We start from the raw sequence: 14,186 nt of genomic DNA, 5'->3' as shown, positions 1-14,186 counted from the left end.
CTGAACTGCACCTTTAAAAGCTTCATAAGTTTGTTGACGAGAGCTGTTGCTGTGGAGATTACTGTTCAGGGTCAAGTTCTCTCCTGTCTGTGCAGGACTTTGGACTTCCGCAAGGGCTGCCCCATCTCTGACCGCATCTAACACATCAAAAGCCTCCTATCCTGGCTTCTTGTTATTTGTGGCTCTGGTTTAGAGAACGCTTCTCCCCACTGAAGTTCAGGGAGATGCATGGACAATGTTCACAGACCAAACGTAGGCAGAGTACCACAGGCCGATAGCCAGAAGGGACGGAGAGGCTCCTGGGCCGGGCTTGGGGCACGGGGCTGCCCAAGGAGATGCAGGCCTATCTCTGGGCCCCTGGTGCCCCTGGCTGCTGGCCAGTGTCTGGGGCTACAGTGAGGATGGAGAGAATCCCTGGTGCAGGAGGCACGAACCCTGCTGACCGGCAGGACTCGGCCCCCAGACCAAGAGTATCTCTTTTGAAGGGGCGACGTGGGTCAGCTCTGCCTTCTGGCATGCTCCTCCTTCCTGCCTGCGTCTAACAGCTGCAGAGGTGCATACAGCAGGCATGCCTCATCTCTACCCACAGACACATTTCCAGTTATTTGCCACAGCCCCGTCCAGCCACCCAATGGTTCTCACAGTGACCGGGTTTGGGAGAAATGACAACCAGTTGTGTGCAGCGCCATGAGGCTCCCTGGGTGCTTCACGTGCTCTTGCACCCGTGGGTTCTGTGTGGCAAGTGCCACGGTAGGCTTGTTATCTATCTGATTATGCAGGGTGGACAGCCGGGCCTGGAGAGTTTCAAGGACCCTGCTCAGGCCTCAGAGCTGGTGCACGGTGGCCTGGGGATCCTCCCCAGCTTGACCTCGTAACTGCCCAGCCTCAGAGCCTCCACTCAGAGTTCGGAATTGGTCTTAAAAGTTCAAAGTGTGAGTCTTCCATCTGTTCATCAAAACCATGTGGCCCCAGGAATTCTCAGGGGTGTGTGTCGCAGGTTAGGTTGGTTGCCGGAAACGAAGCAGAGAAGAACAGGAAGGAGACGGGCCATGCTGGACTTTTGAGTCCAGTGACCACAGGCACTGTGGCCAGGGCGTGTGTCCTAGGCAGGGAGCAGGACAGGGTTCATGGGGCAAGCGCCCAGTGAGGAGGCTTCCACACTTGTTCCAGCTCCGCCCTCTGAGGCTAACCCTCCTCTTCCTGAGCACCTTCCTGGACCAGCTCCATGACCCAGCCCCCATCTTTTTTAGACAAAAAAGTTCTATGTACCTCGATCTTGCTGGCGGCCAACATGACCTCAGGCTGAGGAATAGTCAGGTCTCAACAGCTCAGCTGGCAGAACGCTTTTCCCTGAAGGTCTCCAAAAAATTCCAGCTCATCGTCTTCCTTACAGCCGAAGCCTGTGTTCAGCCACCACAGACTGCAAAGGAAGATTCTCTCCATATATGAGGATTGTCCCCCCCACCCCCTTATCTTTGGGTTATTTTTTAAAAATATTTTAATCAAAAAATTTCTTTTTTTTCCCACATATCTTATTGGTGCTTTGGAGTTGTGTGAAACGGTGGAATCTGAGGTCACACGTTCATGCAAGCACACGATGTAACAATGTCATTCTTCAGTATCATTCCCAGTACTTCCCCATCCTCTCCTCCCCACCGGGTCCCTCTGCTCTTCTGCTGATCTCCCTTTAATCTCCATGGGGGTCTCCCCTTTGTTTTCCTTATTTTGGTATAGTTTCCACACATGAGAGAGAACATACAAGCCTTGACTTTGTGAGTTTGGCTTATTTCACTTAACATAATATTCTCACCTTCCGTTTTCCTGAAAATGGCATAATTTTATTTTTCTTTATGGCTGAATAAAACTCCGTTGTGTTTCTATACTACATTTTCTTTATCCATTCATTCACCGATGGGTGCCTAGGCTAGTTCCATAGTTGGGCTGTTGTGAATTGTGTTGCTCTACACCTGGGTATGCGGGCAGCACTGTGTTAAGATGACTTCAGTTCTTTAGGCTAAATACTGAAGAATGGTCTAGCTGGGTCCTGTGGTGGTTCCAAGCCTAGTCTTTTGAGGAGCCTCTGCACTGATATCCATGGTCGTCGAACCAACTTACAATCCCACCAACAGTGTAAAAGTGTTCCTTTCTTTCCACATCCTCTCCGCATTTGTTATTACTTGTACTCTTGATGCCTGCCATTCTGACTGGCGAGAGATGAAATCTCAGTGGGGGTTCGATTTGCATTTCCCTAATTATAATGATGTTGAACATTTTTTTACATATTTGTTGGCCATTCATTTGCCCATTTATTAATTGGGTTGTTTAAGTTTTAGGAGTTCTTTGCATATTATAGATATTAGTCCTCTGTCAGAAGAGTAGGTAGCAAAGATTTTCTCCCACTCTGTGGGTTCTTTCTTCACATTCCTAGTTGTTTCCTTCACTGTGCAGAAGCTTTTTGATTAGATGCTGTCCCATTATTGACTCTTGGCATTATTTCCTGAGTTTTAGAGTGCCTGTTGAGAAAGTCATTGCCTGTGCCTAAAAGATGGAGTGTGGTCCCTACATTTTCTCCTAGGAGTTGCATGGTTTTATATGTATAGTTGTATAGTTTCGAAGACTAGTTCCTAGGTCTGTAATTCATTTTGAGTTGATTTTTGTGTAGGGTGAGAGATAAGGGCCTGGTTTTATTCTTCTACCGTTTGTTAAAAAGGCTGTCTTTTCTCCGATACATGTTTTTATCACCTTGATCAGGATCAGGTAACTGTAGATGTGTGGGTTTCTCTGTGTCTTCTCTTCTGTCCCATTGGTCAACGTCTCTGTTTTTATGCCAATCCCATGCAGTTTTTATCACTATAGCTCTGTAGTATAATTTAATGTCTGCATTGCTTTTTGGACTTAAAATGGCTTTGCCTATTCTGGGTCTTTTATTCTTAAAAATGAATTTTAGGACTTTAGTTCTGTTTGAATGTCATGGTATTTTGGTGGGAATTGCATTGAATTCGTGCATTGCTTTTGTTAGTGTGGCCACTTAAACAACAATAATTCTGCCTATCCATCAACTTGGGAAGTCTTTTCATCCTCTGAGGTTTTCTTCAGTTTTGTTCATCAACACCCTATAGTTTTCCTTGTAGAGGTCTTTCACCTCCTTAGTAGATCTATTCCTAGGATTTTGTTGGTTTGTTTTTGTTTTGTTTTGTTTTTTGAAGCTATTATAAATGAGATTATTTTCCTGATTCTTTCTCAGAAGACTCACAGTTGGTGTAGAAGAAAGCTATTGATTTTTGTATGTTGATTTTGTAATCTGCTACTTTGCTGAATTTGTCCATTGACTCTAGCTTCTTCTGATGGAACCTTTTGAATCTTTTAAATGTAGAATCATATCCTCTGCATACACTGGTAATTTTATTCTTTTCTTTCCTATTTTTATCCCTTTCATTTCCTTCTCTTATATAATTGCTCTGGCTACAATTTCTAGTGCTATGTCAAATAGGAGCGGTAAGAGCGGACATCTTTATCTTGTTACCAGTTTTAAAGGAAATGCTTTTAGTTTTTCTCCATTCACTATGATGTTGGCTTTGGGTATGTTGTGTAGTCATTGTGATGTTTTAGGTTCCTTCTGTCCCTAGTTTCTTCCATGTTTTTATCATGAATTAATGGATGCTAAATTTTGCCAAAGGCTTTCTGCATCTATTGAAATAACTGTGATTTTTGTCGTTAATTCTACTTAGGTGGTGAGTTACTTTTATTGATTCGTGAATGTTAAACCATCTTTGCATTCTTAAATCCCTGGGATAAAACCAGCTTGGTCATGATGTGCAGTCCTTTTAAATATGTTGTTGAATATGATTTGCTAATATTTTATTAAAGATGTTTGCATCTAAGTTCGTCAGGGATATTTATCTGTAGTTTTCTTTCCTTGATGTGTCCTTATCTGGTTTTGATATGAATTTAAAAGTTTTCTATTCTTTTCTATTTCATGTGGTGACTTGAAGAACATTATTTCTTCTTTAAAAGTCAGGTAGATTTCAGCTGAGAATCCATCTGGCTGTGGACCTTTGTTACTACTTCTATCTCATTGCTAGTTACTTCTCTGTTTAGGTTTTTTTTATGTCCTCTTGATTCAATTTTGGTAAATCATATATGTCTAGAATGTATCCCTTAATTCGAGGTTTTTGAATTGTGGTGTAACTTTTCAAAACACTCTGTGTGATCCTCTGGGTTTCTGTGCTGCCTATCATGACTTCTCCTTTTTCACCTCTAATTTTATTATTTTAGGCCTTCTCTCTTTCTTTTGTTTGGTTTAGCTAAGGTCTTATTACTCTTGTTTATCTTTTCAAAGAACCAACTCTTCGTTTCATTGATCCTTTGTATTTTTTTTAATTACCAATTTCATTGATTTCAGCTCTGTTTAATTATTTCCTTCCTTCTACTGGTTTTGGAATTTGTTCTTGTTCTTCAAGGGTATTGAGATGCCTCAGTAGGTTGTTTATTTGGAATTGTTCTGATTTTCTTACGGAGGCACTTATTGCTATTAACTTTCCTCTTAGAACTGCCTACATAGTGTCCTGGAGGTTCTATATATTCTCATTTGATTCGAAGCATTTTTAAATTTCTTCCAATTTCTTCTATTACCCATTTATCATTCAAAAATGTATTGTTCAATCTCTTTGTGTTTATATAGTTTCTGTAGGATTTGACTGTTTGGGGATGGAATGTTCTATAAATATCTATTAAGTCCATTTGATTTATAATATTTATTTTTAGACCTGAAGAGTCTTTACTCAGTCTGTGTCTGAATGAACTATGTATTGGTGACACAGATGTGTTGGGATTTATCTGAGTCTTAATTCAAGTAGTGTCTGTTTTATATTATTAGGTGCATCAACATTTGGGGCATAAACATTAACCATTGTTATATCTTCTTGTTTGGTGTCCCTGTACCAGAATGTGGTGACCTTTCTTGTCTCTCCTGAGTAATTCTGAAGCAGACTTCAGGCCAAAACTGGACATGAGAGTAGCCAGTTCTGCTTGTTTTCAGGCTCAATTTGGATAGTATATCAGTTTCTGTCCTTTGCCTTTCATCCATGGCTATCTGTGCCTATAAGGAGAGTCTCTTGCCAACAACATATAGTTGGATCCTGTTTTGTAATCCAGTCTGCCAGCCTATGTCTTTTGATTAAAGAGTTGAGATCATTTGCATTAAATGTTATTGTAGAGGGATGTGTATTAATTCTTGCCATTTTGATTTATTTTTACTGTTTAATTTGGTCCTATTCTCATTTGCTTAGCTACTCTTTAGTTTCATGGCTTCCTTTAATTTCTACTTATCTTGGAAGGTTTTACTTCTCCTTTGATTCTGAAGCATAGCTATGCTGGATAAAGCAATGTTGGTTGATAGTTATTTTCTTTCTGGGCTTATAACACATCATTCCAAGCCCTCCTGAATTTTAGAGTTTGTACTGAGAAATCAGAAGTAATTGTGATTTGCTTGCCTCAGAATATAACCTGGAACTTTTCTCTTGAGACTTTTAAAATTCTTCCCTTTTTCTGTATGTTAGGCATTTTAATTATAATGTGTCATGGGGAGGTTCCTTTTTGATCTTGTGTATTTGGGGTTCTGAATGCATCCTGCATGTAAATGTCCATCACATTCTCAAAGTTGGAAAATTTTTGTCATTATTTTTTTGAAGAAGTTTTATGATTAGCTTGCATCTCACAACCCTCTTAGATTTCAGTGATTCTTAAATTTGGTCTCTTAATGTTGTATCAGACTTCTTGTGTATTCTGGTCTTATTTATTTGGTTACTTATTTACTTTTTTTTAATACTTCCAACCACTTTGTCCTCCAATTTCCAATTCTGTTGTAAGCATGGTCTACTCCATTCAAGAGATTTTCAACAGAACATTCTATTTGATTTATTGTGTCTTTCATTTTCAAGATTTGTTTGGTTCTTTTTCACTATCTCTATCTCCTTATTGAATTTCTCATTCATATCTTGTACTAATTTCCTAAATTCATTCAGTTGTTTTCCTGTGTTCTCTTGGAAATCATTGGTTATTTTTATGATCATTCTTTTGAATGCTTTATCTGATATTTTACCCACTTCAATATCTTTTTTTATTTTAATTTTAAACACTGCATTTTGATTCACTGTACACAAATGGGGTACAACTTTTCCTTTCTATGGTTGTACACGATGTAGATTCACACCATTTGTGTAATCATGCATGTACATAGGGTGATGATGTCTGTCTCAGTCCACCATCTTTCACACCATGACCCTCCTCCCTCTCATTTCCCTCTACGTAATCTAAAGTTCCACCATTCTCTCACCCGCCACCCACTCTCATTATGTATCATCATCCACTTATCTGGGAAAACATTTGGCCTTTGCTGGTTTGGAATTGGCTTGTGGAGTTACAATTTGGTACAGCAACTCTGGAAAGCAGTATGGAGGTTCCTCAGAAAACTTGAAATGGACCCACCTTTTGACCCACTTATTTCACTCCTCAGTTTATACCCAAAGGACTAAAAATTAGCATACCACATTAATGCAGCCACATCAATGTTTACAGCAGCTCAATTCACAATAGCTAGATTGTGGAACTAACCTAGATGCCCTTCAACAGATAAGTGGATAAGGAACCTGGTATATATACAGAATGGAATATTATTCAGGCATAAAGAAGAATAATATTATGGCATTTGCAGATAAATGGATGGAATTGGAGAATATCACACTAAGTAAAATAAGCCAATCCCACTTCAATACCTTTGGAGTCAGTTGCTTTATGAGGTGTTGTGTTACCTTGCTTTTTTCATATTTCTTATATTCCTGTGTTGGGTTTTATGCATCTGTTGGGATGGATTTCTCTTTATAGGGAACAGCCTTCTCTTGCCAAAGTGTCCTATAGTGATCTAGATTGAGACCCCTCATCAGCATGGTATCCACAGCCTCAGTGTTAATTCTCAGTTTTGTCTGTAGATGTGGATGTACATGGGTGGGTCCAGAGCTCCTCCACCCCAAGCCAGTCCTACTTGGGGCCTGGTCATTCGTGTGCGGATTCTCTGTCTTCTATTATTTGTTTTAAAGCATTGCTGAAGTCCGTTGTTAATTCGTGTGTGCAGCCAGGTGCACTGTCTTCCGGCTGGGTGTGGTTTAGCAGAGTCTCTTACCTGTGAACTCGTGGTGTCTTCGTACATTCCCAGCACCTTCGCACATTCCCATCTCAGTGTTTGAAGTACATCTTGCTTTTGAGTCCGACCATTTCATCTCCTTCAACTCTTCACCAGTTTTAAAAATTTGTCTTTTAATTAACCTGTTCCCACTCATAATAACATTGCTAGTTATCATTTGTGCACATGTGTGTGTATGCAGTACTAGGGATTGAATCTGGAATAAGCGACCACTATACCACTGAGCTACATCCTCAGCCTAACATGATTTGGTCATTTCATCCCCAAATTGGAAAAGGAGCTCTCTGGATTCCAAATTCTGTCTCAGCTGTGGCTGTGGCTCAGTGGTAGAATCTGTGCTTAGCGCAGGCAAGGCCCTAAGAGTCAGTCCCCAAAAACAAAACCTGGGCCCCTCACATCTGCTCTCTACACAGCTGGTTGTAACATGCTTCTAAGTGACCCAAACAGTTTTCACTTTGAATATTCAGCTAATTTTTATCTCTTCCCATTCTGATTTCCAGTGTCTTCTGCAAATGCTTCTGGGAACTGGAGGACCCAGTTAAGCTTAGGGCTATCTGAATATGAGACTCCAGCACCTTCTTACACCAGCTGCTATGGCACCGTCTACCATCCTTTGCCCTCTCCAAGCAGGTAAGAAGCCGTGCTCACATTTTAGCCTGGTCCTGGTCAGTGAAGCCAGGTCTCCTTCCATACTCCGTGACTGTCAAGTCACCTAACTCGGGGTCGGTAAACCGCAGCCTGCAAAACCAAGCCCAGTTTTGGTAAGACAGCATTTTATTGGAAAGTAGCCACGCTCACTGACCTTTATGCTAGCTATAGTCATTCTTGCACGATGAGCATGAAGCCAAATAGCCCTGAAAGACAGCAGATAACCAGCAAAGCCAGAATATCTGGCCCCTTAAGGAAAAGTTTTCTGAGCACAAATATGGTTCATTCATATTCTACCCTGGTCTTAGAGTCTGTACGTGAAATTCTGAGGCGGGGCAATACATGAAACTCTATTGTTGATAAGGTCCACTGTCTCTCCTGCAACTCTGCAGGAAATCTAAGTCCTCTCCAGAAAGCAGTCCATACCAAGGTCCTCACAGACAGTTGGCCTGACATCAGCCCTTCGTTCCTTTGTGTGTCTGACCCTATGTTACAAGAACCGTGGGTTTAAAGAACTGCAAACTCTTTCCATTCTCATTATGCAAAGGAGGAATTCCATTTGGAGAGGTCATTTCTCCCTCTTGGTCACAAAATATAATCCCCACCCAGGTGCCAAGAAGTGCTGAGCACATTGTTTTTTCAGAAACTTCGATTTTTCTTCTTTAGGATTGCTTCAGGCAGCAGATACTTGTACCGACTCTTAACAAATGAAGAGGTCTGCCCTGGGGATTTGGAGAGCTTCGTTTTTATGAAGGCCCACAGGGTTGCATGTAAACTGCAGACTTTCAACCCCAAAACTTTGTTTGTGTTCTCCACATTCAGTGGGAGTTTTTCTTGGCTTGAAATGTTAAGACAATTGTCTCAGCTTAACAAAGGGTGTGCTCAAAATAGACTTTTAATGAAAATATACTTCAGAGGACGTTGGGTGCTTGGGCTTGGGGGAGTCATACTTGAACAGGAGTTAGGAACAAGAACTCAAAAGGACTGGCCCCATATTTGAGCTGGACCTTCCTGTTCAGATCTAAGCACGATGCACCCTACATTTGCAGACAGTTCCTGGTTTCTCTGATTTTATGTTCTTCTCCCTTGACGCAGTGTGCAAGAGAGCCCCGCTATCTCTACCATCTCTCTCACTGGACTCAGGAAGTGCTCAGCACTTTCAGAGAAAAGTCTGTTTTTCCCAAGTCTGCCGATGGGTCAGGCAGCTCGAGAGGGTCACGGCTGTCAGAGGTTCATAATGTACAGGAAACCCGAAGCTATTTACGGACCCTATTGTATGTGTATGTGCAGCCATACAAGAGCTCAGTGTGGGAGCTTTGGCACAGAGTAAAGGAGTGGACAATGACGTGTCCATCACTACACCGCCCGGAGGTGCCAGCTGTTGGGCATATTTCCCCCAGTTTCCTGTACCAGTTTTAACATGGTAATAACAATATCTTAGGTGCATTTTTCACACATCATGTTGTCTATGAAATTCCATATCCCATTTCTTAAACTTAACATCCTAACAGAACGTTTTGTTTTTTAAAATGTTTAAACCTTTTTTTATATGACTGATAGGCTATTCCACTTAATGAATGTAGCATACTTTATTTAAATCTCCCAAGTTTTTGAACAATTGATGGTTTTTAGTTCTTCCTTCTTTTTTTCAGTTGTTAGTCATGCTGCTATTAACATCTTTGTGCAAAACATTTGTCTGAATTCCAGATTATTTCCTTAGGACGCGTTCCAAATGTAGAGTTAATGGATTAAACTGAAAAGTGTGTTTTTGAAGCTCCTGCTTCACGGAAAGTTTTGCCCATTTACCCTCCCGTCTGCAGAGAGGTAGAAGTCCCTCTATCAAGCTATATGTTTCTGTAGGACTTTCAATCATGGTGCAATCTGATCGGTTTTATTTATTAACAAGGCGGGTGTAATAGCACAAATTGTGTGTTGTTTTTATGAAAAAAGTAAGAGACAAAATAAGTTTCAAGATACAGAGGAAAAACTTTAGATTTTCCTTTTAGCTAAGAATGTGAAACACTTAGCAATATATCAGGATTTTTAAAGGTAAACTGAGTGCACTATTTAGAGAGCTTTTCCCTGAAGTATCCAAATCCTGGTTCTGTAGAAAGCTCTACAGCTCTGCTGATCCCGCCTTCTCCCCAGCGGGAGTCGGTGTGGGGTCGCTGGCACAGACTCCCGAGTAGGAGCTCCGGAGGCCCTTGTGCGTTCGAGTGTGTAGGGCCTCGTTCTCGGCTCCGCTGCTGCACTCTGTGTTTTGGAATAACTTCTGTTCCTTTGCTTCCTGTTTCCTCCCCACCCTGTCTAACTCTGCCTACCACCAGGCAGAACCCAGGGCCTCTGTCCCGGAGAGAGGTTGTGTCTCCCAAAATGAGATCAGTTTTGCCTTCTCTTTTGCTAAGCGTAGCCGGCCGTAGTAAGTACAGTCCAGTCTCCGCTGCGTGTGTGGCCTCTCTGGAGTTGGGCTTGCTCTGGTGTGCGGAGTTACGGAATCTGGCTTTGCCTTTGTTACGTGGAGACACTAAAAACCCTGGACTGACCCCCCCCATTTGTTTCCAAAACTCTTCTTCCCAAGGCTCCGTCACCCATACTAAAAGGTGTGGAACTGTCAGTAGAAACCCGCTAACCCGCTAACCTGTTCTAACCTACTGTTACGGTAATGTGGTCTTGCTCATCAGAGTGGTTTGTGTGACAGGGTGTGCTTATTTAAACATACCATCCAGATACACCTACGATTTTTAAGTGTGATGTGGTTTCCTGGGTCACTGCCAAGTCAAACTTGACCCCTAAGCCTTCAGGATGTAGAAAGTGTCCAAAGGTGTTTCTGCTACCCTTAGATATATTCCTTTATCACTGAGGAAGGCAGACGACATATTCCCTTAATCTGAAGACTACTTAAAATGTAGATGTCAAAAGGTACTTTTTAAAAAAGTTAACAATATGACTCTTGAATGGATTTTAAAACAAGCATGTGTCAAAGATTAATTTCACTCATCAGTAATGGAACTAGCAGATTGTTTATGCTGGTTCAAAGAGAATTCTAGACAATGAAAGAGACATCACTGGGCTAAGGTTACTAAAGCAGATCCCAAACGAGTTAATATCCTACAAGGTAGTTAGACCGCAGCCAGGGCCCTTCCTACCACTCAGAAGCGATTGTATTTCTTCCTGACAAAACCCTGTGACGTAATGTGTAACGGACACCCTGTGAGTCTGGGTCGATGGTAGATGTGTCCAGGAATGGAAGGTGGGCCTGAGAGACCCCATCCCGTGTGACGGAGGGGCTGCGGCAGCCTCGGCCTGCCTCCCGGTTCTGGAAACCTGTGGTTTCCTGCTGACACAGCCGTCTGTGTGCCCACAAGCCCTAACTGTGTGGTTCTTCTACAGACAGTACCCAGAGGGCCGCCAGCTGGACGGTGCAGCTGGGACCCGGCTGGAGGGCGGCCTGGAGAGCGGGGAGCAGAGGCTGTACTGGCACGAAGACTCAAAGCCTGGGACGCTAGTCTGACCTGCCGTCGGGGCTCCTGGCCGAGCCTGCCTCTCACCCTGGTGTGCCTTGCAAGATGTGCGTGTCTGCCCCGAGGCTCGAGAGACCCGAGGCGCCGGGCTGAAGGCTCAGGCTGCCTGCAGGCACCCTTCTCCAGGTCTGGGGCCCTTGCAGGACAGGACTCCCCTGGATGCCCTTCCCCTGGGCTCGCCCGGGGAAGGGAGCGAATCGTTGAAGGCAGACCTGAAAACTGTGACTGCATTCAGGGAGGGCGTCCCGGCGGGCGGGAGGCTTCAGAGCACAATTGGGAAGGAGGAGGGGCGGGAAACCGGGGTCCTGGGCCGCGGCCCATCAGCACCTGTGCCCCGTGAGCCCCGGAGAGGAGCGTGCTGTGTCCACAGACACGGGCCATCAGACAGTATTGGGAAATCGCTTGAAGAGAAGCTGGGTCTCGGAGAAGCTGCGAATGTGCAGATGTTTTAGGCCATTATGAGGAGTGGCTTTTTCACGAGCACCGTGACACGGTGACATGAGCCCTACACGGACACTACCCTGCCATCCTGCCAGGTGACTTCCTGGTAGCCACCGGGGAAACACAGCAGCCCGCTGACTACCTGAGTCTGCTCGGAGGGCTTCCTGAGGTACCGAGTCCCGAGCACCTGTTTCCTTCCTGCCCCCTCCGGTGTGATGAGCTGTTCTTCTTCGGGCCGGGACCGTCCCCCTTGCCCGTCACGTGAAGTTGTAGCCCCGATGCAGTACGTTTTTATGATCAAGAGTTCCAAGAGTGTTTTAGGTGACACTGAAAGGGCCCCAGACAATGACCAAACCAGACCGAACAAAGCCACATCATCGTAGGTGAACTGCGTGCCTTAAGATGGCGGACCTTAGGGAATCCGGGAGCCCACGAGCTGTTCCGCGTCACCCAGTGGCAAAAATGAGATTAGCACTAAAAGAAAAAATTCCTTGCCGTTGCGTAGATTGAACTATGAGGCTAGAGCTACCTCATGCCATCCCAGGAAGAACCGATTGGCTGTGTTTTATCGTAGGGTTGGTTGGTTTGTTGAACGATTGATTTCCGTCTTCCAGACCTCTCCTTGTCACCCTGACTGGAGTCACAGTCCCATCAAAAGGTGCTCCTGGACCCTCCCCTTTTATACCCGTTTCCTGTTCATAGTGTGAATAGAAACGTTTCTGAACAACTTTTTTGGAACATTTTCTATCTATATTCCAAAGCATGTAATATATACATAAAAATGATTTGTTAAACTGGTCCTTAGTCATTTGTATCATTAGAAATGAAGTCTGGGGGGAAATTTGGAAAAAAAACACAAGCAAAAAATAACTTATTCCTTTTTGCATATTTGTATAGCCTTCTAGATGCAGAAATGCCTTTTTGCATATTCTTTTACTGTTCTGACTTTTTAAGACCTATTATTTTTTTACGTAGGTCAATAAACTAAAGGTGTGCTACTGAAAAATGTCTGTGCGTCCTTCATTGATGTCGGGGCTCGCCCGAGGCCGACTCAACACTCTGCCTCAAAGTGGGGCGAGAGGTCAGGTTTTCAGTTCTTGATCTGAAGGTGCACATCTTTTTTACATCTGAAAACAGGTTCGCCTTTGGTTGGTGGCCCATCCCAGCTGAACCGCAAGCTCTTTCTTGCTCCGTGATTCATAAAGCTGCGCTGTCTGTTACGGAAAGCCATCTGGGCGTGCATGAGACACGCAGTCTGTCGCCCCATCGAGTGTATGGAGGCTTCCCAACCTTGGCAATGTCGAGTTACTTGGTAACAGGTGATTCAAACTAGTTTCAGAGACTGGCAATCAAGCCTTATATATTCGAGATACCATTGCAAAATGGAGTCTGGCCTATAACATTCTCATGGAGCCAGATCTGTCAGCCCATCACAATTTGACATCTTTTGATTCTGCTCAGTAGAGAGAATAGATAGCATGGGAAATGAGATGCAGGAAGAGCTCAATATTTCCGTGCATGCATCTCCTGCGTGAAAATAACCTTTCCCCGTTCAAACGAGGGCTTGGTCAGAATTGCAGGCGCACCTTGCAAAAGCACCAGAACCTGGCTCCCGGAGGGGAACAGAGGTGGGGTTGGAAGCACGACAGGCCCTGTGGGATCCTTATCTGTCCTAAATGACCTGAGTGCCCCACACGGGTATGTTTATTAAAAGCACAAAGTGACAAAGGCAAGTTATTCAGCATGTGAACCTCCTCTTTCACTGCAAAACATTCTCTACCCATGGTATACGCTTTTTAATTTGTGTATCTGTTCTAATTGGTTGCACATGACAGTAGAGTGCATTTATACATTTTGATAAATCACACATAAATGGAGTACACTGTCTCACTTTTCTGATTACACATATATTGCAGGATCACATCAATCATGCAGTCATATATGTATAAATTTTAAACACAAACCCGGAAGCAAATACCCAAAAGGAAAAGGTAATTGTCCCCTGTAAGAGGGGGTCTCACCCTCCGCTCAGGGTGTAGAGGAGGCCGAGACTCACCATGCCCTTGGTTTCGTGACAGCACACACGTGGTAAAGCTAAACTCAGACCTGTATCTGGGTTCCATATCACCTGCTCTTATGGGACGGGGGCTGCTGGGGTTGGGACCCAGGGTTGCTCTCCCACCGAGCCCCAGGGGTTGGGACCCAGGGGTGCCCTCCCACTGAGCCCCAGCCCCAGCCCTTTGCAACTTTATTTGAGACAGGACCCTGCTAAGTTGCTGAGGCTGGCCTCGAACTTGTCATCTCCTGAGCCAGCCTCCTGGTCTCTGGGATTACAGGCATGGCCATGGGCCCAGCCACGTTCATGCCCTTTGTTCACC

General features: G+C 43.9%; 1 protein-coding gene across 3 annotated transcripts in view; it reads left to right on the top strand.

Annotated features, from left to right (window-relative positions):
- The window catches only part of LOC306650399 (FERM domain-containing protein 4B), a gene marked incomplete at its 5' end in the record, with an annotated part of 188,852 nt that extends 177,366 nt beyond the window's left edge, over positions 1–11,486 (top strand). For all 3 annotated transcript variants that reach the window (XM_079122420.1, XM_079122422.1, XM_079122421.1), the window contains 2 exons: positions 7,699–7,828; positions 11,237–11,486. In XM_079122420.1, coding sequence (XP_078978546.1) covers positions 7,699–7,828; positions 11,237–11,357 — 251 coding nt within the window. In that variant the 3' untranslated portion in view covers positions 11,358–11,486. The remainder of the gene's footprint in view (positions 1–7,698; positions 7,829–11,236) is intronic.
- Positions 11,487–14,186: the final 2,700 nt, after the last annotated feature.

The sequence above is a fragment of the Sciurus vulgaris genome (genome assembly GCF_902686455.1).
Source record: "Sciurus vulgaris genome assembly, chromosome: 19".
Lineage (NCBI taxonomy): Eukaryota > Metazoa > Chordata > Mammalia > Rodentia > Sciuridae > Sciurus > Sciurus vulgaris.
This window is presented reverse-complemented; position numbering and strand designations above follow the sequence as displayed.